General features: G+C 43.9%; 1 protein-coding gene across 8 annotated transcripts in view; it reads left to right on the top strand.

Moving 5' to 3' along the window:
• VPS13B (vacuolar protein sorting 13 homolog B) overlaps nucleotides 1–14,201 on the top strand; it is an 804,655-nt gene that overhangs the window by 765,084 nt on the left and 25,370 nt on the right. For all 8 annotated transcript variants that reach the window (XM_023248521.2, XM_023248520.2, XM_045050210.1 and 5 more), the window contains 2 exons: nucleotides 186–385; nucleotides 13,566–13,684. In XM_023248521.2, coding sequence (XP_023104289.2) covers nucleotides 186–385; nucleotides 13,566–13,684 — 319 coding nt within the window. The remainder of the gene's footprint in view (nucleotides 1–185; nucleotides 386–13,565; nucleotides 13,685–14,201) is intronic.

Here is a 14,201-nt window from a genome sequence, read left to right on the forward strand (position 1 = left end):
AATAATATAAAATGTATAATCTTCCTGGAGGTTTTTAATTCAGTAGCTACCTGTGATCCTGTGAAGAACACTGAAATAAAAGTATCATTCATCTCTCTTCGAGAAGTTTCTCCTGCCACATTATGTTTAATATCCCTTCGTCTTTGTCAAGGCCTGAGTCTGCATATGGCTTTTTTTTTTTTTAGATATTCCAAAGTTTGAGGTTTATTGCAGAAGAATTCCTTCTGAGTGTTCAATTCATCATGAACTGTATCATCAGATTTCCAATTATCCAGACTGCAAGACCAAAGACTTACTTCCTAGCCTCTTTTTGAGAGTAGAATGTCTGGGGGACACAACAACTGAGTGGAGCGATGCCATCGACATCAACAGTCAGGGAACACAGGTCAGTGAGCCACACGTGTTCCCGTCAAGGCCCCAAGACACATTCTTTTGTCTAAGGTTTCCATGCTTGTCTGCTTCTAAACAGCATGTTCTCAGTGCTAAACTTCTTATCTCCAGATGAGGATGCATGTATCCATTTCTACGTCCTCGTTAGGTTATAAATTCTCACATACAATATGTACCTCCACAATGTCCTATACAACTGTTTACCAGAGAGAAGCACTCGGTAAAGGCAAGCACACTGGGTGTGATCCAAAGTCGAAAATGAAATAAAATTGTTAGACTCCTCTATATAGAAGGTGGTCCTACTATCCAGGTTTTAATTTTTTTTTAACATTTTTTTATTTACTATTGAGAGACAGAGCATGAGCATGGGAGGGGCAGAGAGAGGAGAAGACACAGAATCCAAAGCAGGCTTCAGGCTCTGAGCTGTCAGCACAGAGCCCGACAGGGTCTCAAACTCACAAAGTGCGAGATCATGACCTGAGTCGAAGTCGGATACCTAACCGACTGAGCCACCCAGGAGCCCCCTACGGTCCAGATTTTAGGACAATCGTTATGCCAACCCTAGATTCATCCCCTCTTTAGAATTTAATATAAAAATATACACATTCTTCCTAGAAGTACATAACACTCTACAAATACAAATATAGTTTAAAAACCCTGAACAGATAAAATGTCCCGATTTGTCTCTGTCTTAATCTCAGTGCTAGTGGTGTTTATTTTTGTTAAAAATGGCATGTGAACCTAACATTTCATTTCTGCTGTACTTAAAAATTTCCCATTTTATGTGTATAATTCACGGGCATTAAAAAACATTCACAGTGTTGTACAACCGTCACCACTCTCTGTTCCATCATCCCAGACAGAAACTCTGTACACGGTAGGCAATCCCTCTCCATTCTCCCTCCACTCAACCCCTGGTAGCCCCTGTTGTACCATGTGTCTCTGAACTTGCCAGGTTCCAGGTGCCTCGTGTAACTGGAACCATACAGTATTCGTCTTGCTGTGCCCGGATAATTCACTTTGCGTAGTATTTTCAAGGTTCATTCATCCATGTTGCAGCGTGTGTCAGAACTTCATTCCATTTTGTGGCCAAGTGATATTGTGCTATCCTTTGTCACAGTTCTTTCGTACGTATTAATTCATTTGACCTTCACAACAAGCTTGTGAAGTAGGTCTCTTTGTCATGGTTACAGGACACATATCAAAGTCATAAAGGTATTTACTATAATAATGACTCTCACTTCGTAATCGCTTACTGCATACCAGGCATCATGCTGAGCACTTTACGTTCATTCCTGTCTAACGTTTCCAGCAGCCATACAAGATGGGACTATCATCCCCATGTTACAGAAGTGAGAACTGAGGCCTCCAGAAGTAACACGGCTTAGTTCCCATGTGTTACAAGAGAAGGGACTGGGATTTCATCCCGACCTGCCAGACCCCAAAGCACTGCTCCCAGCTACCATGCTGTAAATGCTGCTTCCCTCCCTGGGATTCCTGAACGCCCCTCTTCCCCAGCTGGCACATTCTTTCTCATCCCCCAAGAGATTCTCTGTCTTCACTCCTGTGAAATCTCCTCCCCACCACCGACCCCTCTCCATGTTCACTTATCATTTGTAACATTAAGTTGCATTTATTTCTTTAAAAGCTCTCCTACCAGTTTAGTATTCCTGGCAGTCAGATACCTGCCTTATTCATCCTCGGGCTACAGCAGAGTTCCTGTCAACACAGGAAGATCTTAGTAAACATCACATCAGCAAATGGGTGACCGTGTGAATGAGAAGATGAGGTCAAGCGAGAGAGGTCCCGTAAAGGAGGAGAAGAGAGCCCCCAGCCCTAACCTCGGGAAACGCCGGCATGTCAGTGCAGAGCAGCAAAAGAGACTGAGAGGGAGCAAGCAGAGTGGCAGGAGGAGACCCAGGCAGGGGAGAAACAGAACGCCCCTGATGGACAAAGCTTACAGGCTGTAAAATGGTGGAGAGAAGCAAGGTAGCAATTGGAAATGACAGGTTCAGAGGCAGTGGGAGGGAGGGCGTGGAGGAACATGAGAATTGTGTTTTCCGGGAGTGAGGCCATGAAGCAAAGGAGGTCAGAGAGGAGGAAGCTCTTTTCTGTACTGCAGGGATGGAGTCAGTCAAGAAGTGGAAGAGACAGTGAGGAGCTGCCCAGAGAGACGAGTCCCAGGCACAGGGAGTGTAGTTCTCCTTGGACAGAAGGACCACGTCCTCTTCCCTGGCTGTAGAAAAGAGGTGGGACTGGGCACAGGGAGGGAGAGCTCTTTGGAGGGAGGGGCCAGGAAATTGAATTGATGCACAGTGGCCTTAAGTTTATTGTGAAGTTTGGAATAAATCGTCGGCCAAGAGAGAGAGGGAAAGGGCTGGGGGTCTGGGGAGAGAATTGGCCGCAGAAACAGGTGGAGGACGTGGCCAGGGACAGGGACAGATGCAAGAATGGATGAGCAGCCTGGAGGCCGCCCTCACCTTGGAGACCCGCGTATGTACTGGCTCCACATTACGCAGGGGTGTGGTTTCTTCTGTCCGCAGCACTCATGAGATGAACGCTGAAAATCTGTTAGATCCGTGCAGACTCGGGAGACATTCCTGGTCTCATTAATGTACAAAATAAATATTGCAAGCTTCTCAAGGGTTCCTGAACTCCTCTGCATCGGTTTGAAGATTTTCAAAACTTTGCTTACTTCTCTATGTCTGGGGGATTCTTTACAATAGGCATTCTGCCTGCCAAACCTTATTTCAGGGATTCCCATTCACTCTAAATTTCCTCAAACCTTTGTAGTCACAGATACTTCAAAGCTAGGAAGAGGTACTCTTTCCAACACCCTTATCATCCCTGGTCTGAGGACCCAGCAAAGGCTCATGTTCCCATTAATCTTTGAGGAGCTGTGTGCCATATGTCCTGCAGACCATGGTTCACTTCCTCCTCTGCAGGAAGATTTGTTTCAGACCCTCACCGACATCTCCTCAGTAATACACCAGGGCATATAAATCACTGGGGAGCGAAGGGAGCTGTGTCCTCTGATGAAAGGAAGCAGCCCTTCTGTAGGAGTGAGATCGTCTTCCAGGAGCCTTTCCTCAGCCCTTGGTCTGAGGCGCATGATGCCAATTTCCAAGCTGACCTTAAAAAGCAGGATTAAAACACTGTAAGATCCCTAATATTGCCTCCAGGAAGAGAACTCCTTTAGCTTTTGCCAGAGGCCCCTCGCCTCAGTTTTGGAAATAGAACAGTGCCGTGTTGCATAATTTTGAAATGGACTATGAGAGGGAACATGCAGAAAATGAGTTTATAATCACGCAAAGAAGTGTTCTTCGGATCAGGAGTCACCGGGAAGACCCGATAGCATGTAGGCCGCAAAATCCGGACTGCATTTGTCATGGGGTTTCCAGGGTTGTGTTACCAGCTCACACCTGGCTAGGAGACCTCTCATGGTGGTTCAGACTAAGCCCCTGATGCAGCAGCTGGTGCTCTTGTCCATAACTTGACAGGGAGTGGTAGCCTGACTGACTCGAGAGGAAAACATCTTTAGATTCCAAATAAATAAGCAAAGACGTAAAAAATGAGCTTACATTGACCATTTTAAGGCACAGTTTTGATCCTATCTGGAAAACAGGTTAGAACCCTGCGTAGTTCATGGGATTTCAGTTCCTGTTAATCAGAAGTCTTATTTTTGTCAGCGTTAGCCAATATTTTTTTGAATAAAAAGGTACAAAGAAAACGTAGTTACCATTTAAGTAACATAAACACTAAGAGGCATGCTTCAGTCATCAGTCACCAAATACTTACTGAGTTTCTAATACGTGCCAGACATTGTAACTTAGTACTGGGACTACAGGAAGCAGAGTGAACTAAAGGGAACAACACCCTCGCCTCCCAGGAGATGACAGGTGGAGGAGAGGATAAGCAAGTGATCGCCTAGGTGGCTGTATTGTGAAGTCCAGTAGGAACCATGAAGGGAAGGTACAGTTGTCTTGTTAGGGTATACAGCAGACTAGTTTGAGAGGCCAAGGAATATCTCTCTGGTAAGAGACCTGGCATCTCTGCCTTCAAGCTGAGCAGGCATTAAGTAGACAAAAAAGTGGGAAACTTTTCTTGGCGGAAAGAGCAACATGTTTGAAGCTTCGGTGCTCAGAGAGGGAGCGTGGTCCTTCCGGGAACCCAAGTGCCAGTGTGGCCATAGTGCCAGCTAAAGAAAAGGGGGGTGGGAGAAGGGTTTAGTGAGACAATTCAAGGCCAAATCCAGCAAGATTCTGTGTCTGCACCTAAGGACTTGGGTTTTTATCTTAAGAGCCTTGGGAAGTCTTTGAATTGGTTATGAAACGCAGTTTCTGAGCCATTGAAACAGCAAAGAAGAATGAGCGATGTGATTCCCCAGAAAGTTTGCAGGTGAATTTTCTTCTAAAAAGATTCAGTGAATTCTCATGATCTTTGACTCTGAGCAGAAGTCTTTAGTGGAGTCAGTGTCACCAGTGTTTTCTTCTCAGTGTGTGAAAGATGGGGAATGACAATCCTTCATGGTTATAGAGCTCTATACCATTTACAAAGTGCTCTCACATCCACAGTCTCAATTCTTCCATTCATTTATTCAGCAAACTTTTATTGAGGAACTATCAAGAGCCAAACCCTTTGCCCTAAATAAGGCATTACTCCTGCTTCAGGAACCTGAGTGTAAGTAAATAAATGTAGTCAAGTGGAGTAAGCCCTAAGACAGAGCCTTTGATCATAGCAAAAATTCTGGGATCGTTAGGGCAATAATTTTATGTTTATTTTCCTGATGAGAGGATTGAGGCTTAAAGAGTAATCAGCTAGGTGGTTTGTAAGTAAGCAGGATCAGGCTGGAACCTGGATCTGCCCACATGTGGCCCAGTCCTGTTTTTCCTGCACCAAACTGAGCTCACTGTCTATCCTTTGGAGTCCAGCCCTGGCTACCAATATCACTACCTGAAGGTTCCTGAAAGCACAGGTTAGAAGAGGTTTTCTAATCTGCACTTTACCTAGGGCAGGAATCCCTTCCATGACATCTCCCCTCAGTGTCCTGGCTGTGGCTTATTCCTGCAGTGACTACAGGAAAGTTTCTGCTTGTATCAAGCTGAAATCTGTCCCTCTGTGGCACCCCCTCATTCATCCTTGTTTTACCCTGTGGGGCATCACAGACTGTTTACTTCCCCCTCTAATATAGCAACACTACAATTACTTGAAGGCAGCTTCAACATCTTCTCTAAGTGTTCCCTTATCCAGGCCAAACATTTCTGGTTCCTTGAATCATTCCTTCAGTAAATGTGATTTCCAGACCCATCACCACAGTTACCCTTGTCTGAATACACTAGTGTGTTATGTTCCCTTTTAAGAATCTGGCAGCCAGAATTATACATAGTATTCCAAATGTGGTCTAACCAGCTATTACCTCCCTGTGCTTCCATTAATAAAGTAGAAGATTGAGTTAGCTTTTTATTAACAAGTTCAGACTGTTTGTTATTATTGAACTTGTGGTCAACCACATCCCCCAGGTCTTTATCATATGACTTGCTGTACAGTTGACTTTTTGAACCCAGTGACAGGACTTTACATTTATCCCCAATAAATTAAATCTTGTTGCTATTGGCCTAGTCCGGCCTGTTGAAATCACTTAAAAAAAAATTGTGATGCTGTCATCCAACATATTAAGTATCCTTGGTAGCTCTATGTCATCTATAGATGTGGCAAGCATGCATTCTACATCTTCATCCAAGTCATTAATAAATATGTTGAACAGGACACGTCCAAGGTCTACTTGCAATGGTGAATCACCAGCTACTTCCCTAATGCATGGGTTCGGTCAGCCACTAACACACCAAACTGTACTGTCATCTAGCCCACATGTCTTACATAAGAAAATGCATCTAAAAGCACTTTTTAAACCATACTATATAAGATATTTCTTATCTTGCTTACAAGGTTACCATGAGACACTTTGGTAAGTGCCTTGATGAACCAGGATTCAAGTGTGTAATCCGCCCATTTGGTGCACAACAGACAGAGGTAACCCTGAGCGCTGATGCTTAAAGAGCATGTAGTGTAGTCATTTGCTGAGACCCCTTTAGCCTCCATCCAGGAATTTTCATGCAGAAAAAAGCCACCAAATCCAAGTGAGTATCTGACTTATCAAATGCACAGTACAGATATTTTGGCTTCTTGCTTACTTCACTTGCCTTCCCATATATCCCGTATCAGGGCCAGAAGGGGTATCAGCAGGTTGGTACCCACTTCTGAACAACTGCCAAGAGCCTTCCCTGGTCTAGAGTCTTCTGTGTGTTTACAGTTTGTTCCAGCTGAGTCACAATGCGTTTAAAGATGCTTGAGAGTAAGGATTTCCCTAAGTATTTTTCAGTAATTACACAGAGGGAAGAATTCTACCCAGAATAACGCTATTTTGTTTTCATGCTTATCCACCTTTTTCTCACTTTAGAAATTGATCATTTTAGAAATTCGTTTCCCCTCTTTTCCTCTCTAAGAGATCTCATCTCATTGCTTTAGCTACCAACTACCATCCAGTCACTCTCAGATCTCTCTCTGGCCTCTGCATCCCTCCTAAGCTCCAAGTCTGTGTTCTTACCACCCACCAGATATCTCCACCTAAAATTCACAAGCACCTCAAACCCAACATCTCTGAAACCAAAGTGATCATTTTCCATTCCCCAAGCCAGCTTCTCTTAGAGTTGTCACTTCAGTGATTGTTATCGCCATTTTCCCAGTATAAAAACCTTCAATAATATTTATGCAAACTGGTTTTGAATTCCTGCTTTATGTCAAGCACTCTACAAATATCATTAGTCCCTGCCACATCCCTTAAAGGTAGATGCTACCTGAAGCTCAGAGAAGTCAACTTGCACAGAGCAAGTGGACCTGGGATCCAAACCCAGACTGTCAGGCTTCCTATACTTTTCCTACTGCAGCCCAGTGCCTTCCTTTCCCTCTCTTCTCCATACACATCCAGGAAGTCATCAGGTGCTGGCAGAAATCCTCAGAAATGTCTCTGGTTCTGCCCCTTCTCTCTGTGACCATGGTCTACTCCAGGCCTTTTATCCATCATTCCTTTCCCAGATTTTAGCAATAGCATTTAAGGCCCTTTAAGGGTCTCTCTGTTGTCAACCTCTTCACCTTCAAGTCTGTCTCCACAAGTACCACAAAAGTGATTACTAACACACAAGAGTCCCGCCCAGAGAAGGCTCTCTAGGCCTGAAATTCCGGGCCTTAAACTGCTTAAAACAGACGACTGACTACCTGAGACCAAGCAGGCTACCTTCAACTCCCTTATTCCCTCTACACGTTAGGGATCAGTCCTGTAGCACATAGTCCCATAGTACACATGCAAATCTCTTCTTCCCTTCAAAGCCTAAGCCTTGGCTTCTTCCATATTATGGTTTTCTTTCTTAACATATTTCTTACAAGCCACTTCATCTAGAGAAATAAGTAGTAACTTTTCCATTTATTCCTTCCCAAAATAGGGAGTAAATTTTTTTATGAAAGATGAGTTTTAGCCAAAGTTCAGAACAAGTAACATGGCTGATTGATTTATCTGCAGTTCTACCCCTGGAGGCTAAGTATCTGCCTTCTGCAAGCTAGAGACCCAGGGAAACCATAGCATAATTCAGTCTGGGTCCAAAGGCTTGAGAACCAAGGGATTTGATGGCATAAATTCATCAGGAGAAGATGAAATGAGATGTTCTAGCCCAACAGTGTGGCAGGAGAAAAGGGGGTAGCCCCTCGACAGGCTGGATGATGTCCCCCACACTGGAGAAGGCAGTCTACTGAGTCCACTGATTCAAATGCTAATCCCATCCAGAAACAGCCTCACAGACACATCCAGCAATAATGCTTAACCTGGGCACTCTGTGGCCAGTCAGGCTGACACAAAATCACTCATCACAGAAAAGAAGTGAAAATCTGAGGTGGGGGCAACATGACTTAGGTAGAAGAAAGAGAATTAGAAAGGGAGGAAGCCCAGTAAGATGTTTGCTATGGCTATTGGAACCCAGTTGAAGAGGAAATCGGTAAAATATTGAAGGAAGGGAGTATGGAAGGAGTTTTAATAGCAGTTCTACCTATTATGTAAGTCTACCTCAGCTGCAGTGCTGGGACACTTTATAACTCCCTCCCTCCAAGGATTATCCTTGGATTGTCGCATATGGCCTCTAGGGAAAAAGGGAGACAAGGGAACAGAGACTTTCAAGAATTCATTCTTTTATTTCTTGTGTCCCCTTGTAACTTATTAACTTAGTGTTGTTGTTGTTGTTGTTGTTGTTGTTGTTGTTGTTGTTGTTTAAGAGAAAGAGTACAATCTAGAGCAGTAGAGGGAGAAAGAATTTAAGCAGGTGCCATGCCCAGCACTGGGGCCCGACATGGGGCTTGATCTCATGAACTGAGCCGAAACCAAGAGTTGGGATGCTTAACCAACTGAGCCACCCAGGCCCCCCCCCCATAACTTATTAACTTAGTAAAATAAATTGGTATAATTTTTTTAAATATCGTTTGCTACATATAAATGTGATCAATCATTTTAATGCTCAGTTGGTTGAGCATTGGACTCTTGACTTAGGTTCAGGTCATGATCTCACAGTTCGTGAGATCAATCCCTATGTCAGGCTCTGTGCTGACAGCATGGAGCCTGCTTGGGATTCTGTCTCTCCTCCTCTCTCTGCCCCTCCCCTGCTCGCTCGCTCTCTCAAAATAAATAAATAAATTTTTAAAAATATAACTGTAGAAAAGCACAAGTTATGTTGAAGTGTTTCTTATTTGTAATTGTAGTAAAAGACAATGTACTAAGTGGAGGGCAAGACATAGGCCCGGAGTGGTGTTCTTATTCCCATATGTGTGAGAGAAAGTCTTACTGATCAGAGTGCTCCAACACAGATACAGAGAGTATCCTCCAAGTGTTTCCTGGTCAAAGCAGCAAATCTCCTGACTATATGTTGCCCATAGCGTCCCCCACACCACCAGTGTGAAGTGAAGGAAGAAAAAACACCTACATGATGGCACTGATCAGGACTGGCTAGCTTATTCTATAATAAACTCAGCAACAACAAGCAGAAATCCCCTTGGTCATTACTCATTTAATTTAGTGAATTAAATGAGTGTTTGTTTGTGTGCAACAAACACACTGCCTCCCCAGGGTTCCGATGAGGCACGACGTCCCACTGGAAATCCAGGACTTCTGAGTGATGCTCTCTTAGTCTGGACTTGACTCCTTTCACCTGGAGGCCTGTGAGCTCATGCTGTTCTCCCCTCCCCCCATTTTACAAGACAGGCTCCTTGTTTTAACCCCTCCAAATTGGAAATGGGAAGGATGAGACATAGCAGCAGCCTCTCATCTATGACAAGTCCAAAAAGTTTCTGAGCACGGAACTGTGGGGTTTATACCTTGAAACAAGGACTGGTCTTCGAGCCCTGTCTCTGCTCTTAGAACTGCGCTCTCACCATTTTTCTTCCAGCCCCTGGACCTACTCTCAGAGATCTTTCCTGGTCACATCTGAAGCTCAAATAACCTCAGTCTCTTGTAGTCCAGACTCATGAGTGTATTCATCAGTAGTCATTTCTCAAACACTATTTGATTCCAGAGAATTTATGTACCGATAACCACATCTATGCTCCTTTTCAAGGCATATTCCTGTGCTATCTTGATTCCTTGCCTCTAACTTCAGAGCTTCTGTGGCAAAGTTATACTCTTAATCTAAGCTTTTTTCTGAGTCACTTTTATAATTAAGAGGTTCTAACAGTGAGTGTGATGCCTGTACATAGCCCTAAGGCTGAGTATTAATCTGCTCTCATATTCAAACACTAAACTTTGGTCTCTTGCTGTTTGAGGTCAAAAGCATTTCTAGCTTTGCAAGACCCTGAGTTTCTGGAATCTCTGTTGTTTTTCATTTTTATTTGCAAACTGGCAAATTGTTTGCTGAGCTCATCTCTTCTTCAGAATGCATTTCCAGAGACAGCCAATATTAGCCAACACACACTACTAATGTTTTTGTTTTCATACCTCATCTTCTGGATTAGGTTTATAATCTGCCTCCCAGGTAATCTCAGGCAACAGTTCTACTAAATGTCTTGCTACTTCATAACATGAATTGCCATTTTAATCCCTTTCAATGCCAGTTTCTACTGCCTGACCAGTAAGCCAAGGACTCATGCGTTAGGTTTCTGCTGGAACCCTACTTCTGTTACCAATATCTATGTTAGTTGGTATAGGCTAGGTTATGCTGCCTATCAGAACCCTAGAATTTGCTTCTTGCTCATGCTTTGTGCCCAGGGAGCTCTGTTCTCCATCGTCAGTCAAGGATGCAGGTTGATGGAGTTTCCATCACTTTCTGTCTGCCCCATTGTAACAAACCACCCCAAAACCTAGAGGCTTGAGAACGCTTGACTTCTCGTGAGTCTGAAGGTTTGGTAGCATGATTTTTCTGCAGGATGAGCCTGAGATCACTCATGCAGCCGCATTCAGCTGGAAGTTGGCTGAGGAATGAATTCAGCTGGAAAGTCTGGGCATCTCTCTCACCATGTGGTCTCTCTTTAGGGAGGCTAGGCCAGGCTTCCTCACATGGTTGGCAGGAAGGCAAACCCCAGTAAGCAAGCTTTACCAAGCTTCTTGCCCCACGTTTGCTGAGATCCCATCAGCTGACGACAGCCACATAGCCAGGCTCTGTATCCGTAGGAGAGTGGACTAAGCAAGGGCATGGGTGCTGGGTGTGTGGCTGCTACAACCAGCTAGACTAGGAGTCAGCAAGGTTTTTCTTCAAAAAGTTTCTTCTTCACTAAGTATTTGAGGCTTTGAAGGCCAAACCTTCAGATCAAAACAAGGACTTATTTTGAAACCTCCGGGGGAACCTAGGTACAGGTGCCTAATTTCTCTGGTAGGTAGATACCTAACTCTCTAATCCCTAGAGCTGCCACTGTACAAAATGCTTGGCCTTGTGAGCAGTTTCTCTACTGGGGGAAAGAGACAGGGATAGGCTCCTGAGAATTAAAGTCCATGTTTCTTCCATTCTAGTGGTGAGTGAAAGGGACACCCAGCAAATTTTTCTGCAGAGTCCAGGTTTTTAACCAGAAGAAGTACCTTTAAAGGTTTGGGTTCATTTGCCTGCTTCAAAGTCCCTTGGGCAGTTAACAGAAACCGTCAGCTTGCCTAATCTTCACTCTTAGAAGGTACTAGTGTCCTCATTTCCTAAGGCCCAAAGATGACTGTGAGAATGAGCAGAACAGTAAATATATCCCTTACTGATCCTCTCCCTCCCTCCTCTGAGGGGTGGTAGTTCTCTGCTAAAACCCTGGGACATACGCTGAAGTTACGCAGAGTCACTGAGAGAGGGGAAATATAGATGTTTGTTCCAGATGAATAATCCCACATCTATAAGCCTAGTAAAAAAACAGTTGACATCCTTTGCATATCATACAAAATAATAAATGTGAGTGTTTCTCAAATAATACCTGTTTTGCTTTGGATTCATGAGCTGAGCCATTTTTTAAGTTGGCTGCATTCCAGATTTTATCACAGTCAACTACAGTTTTTATCTTAGAACAGATAAGGCAGATTCAAGATACAGGGTCTTTTGAAACAGATATTTCTGCAAAACAATCCATTTGGGAAACATGTCCATAGAGAACAAATGGACTCTGCTCCTGCCCTCAAGAAGCTGACAATCTAGCAATTGAGTCAGGTGTATAAACAGGCGACTGTACTACAAACAATACAGGCTTGCGATGAAATAGAAATATGGTTAAAATGCCTCAGGAATGCTGGAGTTAGTATCAAGCTGAGGAAAGGAATAGGAAAATGAGAGAGTACCTTCAGGGGAAAAGGTATCCTTAAGGAGCATGTGCAAAGAGACACAGGATTTGGAAAGAACCTGTGCTGGAAGGCATCTTCTGGGCGCCGGGAGTGCTGAGTGGCAGACAAGGGCCTAAGCTAAAGCAGCAGCCGTAGGATGAAAACGAAGGCCCTAGGGGAGGAGCCTGCAGAGCTGGGGCATCTGAGGACTGCTGTGCTCCAGGAGATGAGAGGGAGGAGGCAGAGGTGACGCCCAGGTGCCCTGGGTGCTGCACACGGTCAGGAGCCACTATGCAAGAAAGAAACCCAGTGACACTGAAGTCCCTTCCGGGTTTGAGTCGTGACTGTCCCCTGTGGCTCTGTGCACACTCTTTCTGGTACCTCTTCATGTGGTCAGAATTCCAATACATTCATTACGTGTCAGGCAGGCACCTAGCTTTGTTCCGTCATCCGGAAATTTGCAGTCGTCTTTTATTTGCTGCCCTAACAGTAATAAAGGGCCCAGACTTGGACTGAATTGATAGTGCAGATTATCAGAATCAACATTCCCAAACATAAGGAGGTTCTTGCCCCTACTCTCAGGTAATGCTGGCTGTGAACATGATGTTCTTGGAGTTGTTTTTCAAATAGTTCTGTTCTGTTTTCAAATATTTATCCATTTAAGCAACCTCGGTATTTAATGCTGAAAGGACATCTGTTCTGCTGGCCTGGCACCTGGCTTCTGAGATCGAACTTTTTTTAGGTCTTAGTCCACCTTCCCATAGAAGCAAAATTAATTTTGACTCCAAGCAAATGAAGTTATCTGACACTATTGTTACAAGTTACATGAGAGACTAAGAGACCTTGAGGGGATTATGACATGTCAACAGCTGTTGGTAGGTTTTCTGGTATGTTTCTGTGTCCCCAGGATAGGAAGACATCCTCATGGTAGTAAGTCAACACTCAAGAGCCTGGAAGTTTTTTGCATGTTGCATTTCAAGTCCTGAGTTTCAGGGTTTGGTTTTTTTTTTTTTTTTTTTTTTTTCCACAGAGGTTGATATGCACACGTAAAGCTGGCCCATGGCTGGGCTCCAGCCCATACAGAGCTATTTGCCAATTCCAAAGAAGCAGAGAAGGAAGACACACATGCCCCATCATCCATCATTGTTTTTTTCTACGAACCTTACAGCTGGATATTGAAAAATCTGGATTTGATCTTTCTTTTTTTTTTCTTCAAGTCAGCTGTATAGCCTGTACACATAGATATAAAGAAATACAACCAAGAAGTGTTTGTGGTATTGAATCAGGACTTAAGACATTTGAAAGTAACCATTTCAGTAGTGTTTCTTATTTCTTTTTAATCAGATTCTGAATATTCTTTTCACAGGTTGTGTTCCTGACTGGCTTTGGCTATGTGTATGTGGACGTTGTCCTTCAGTGTGGCACAGTCTTCATCACTGTGGCCCCAGAAGGAAAAATGGGACCTATTTTAACCGCTACCAACAGGTACGATTAATTATTATCCCAGTCACAGCATGGTAAACTTGCCCATTAAAAATTTGTAAACCTGGGTGCCTGGGTGGCTCAGTGAGTTAAGTGTCCAACTCTTGATTTCAGCTCAGGTCATGACCTATGTCATGGTCGTGAGCTCGAGCCCCACATGGGGCTCCGTGCTAAGCTTGGAGCCTGCTTAAGATTCTTTTTCTCCCTCTTTCTCTGCTCCTCCCATGCTCATATGTGTGCCCATTCTCCCTCCCTCCCTCCCTCCCTCCTTCCCCCTGTCTCTCTCTCTCTCTCTCTCTCTCTCTCTCTCTCTCTCTCTCTCTCTCTCTCAAAAAGAAAGGAAGGAATAAAGGGAGAGAAGAAAGCAAAGAGAGTATAAAATTGAATATATAGCTATGATTAGTCATGTATCCTAGGTATGTATGTATGTGTGTATATAACACACACACACACATAAATACTTCTCTGTTCACACATTCTCACACACACATGCCCAGAAAACATTCCTAGAACTAAGACT

Source organism: Felis catus, chromosome F2 (genome assembly GCF_018350175.1).
Source record: "Felis catus isolate Fca126 chromosome F2, F.catus_Fca126_mat1.0, whole genome shotgun sequence".
Taxonomy (NCBI): domain Eukaryota; kingdom Metazoa; phylum Chordata; class Mammalia; order Carnivora; family Felidae; genus Felis; species Felis catus.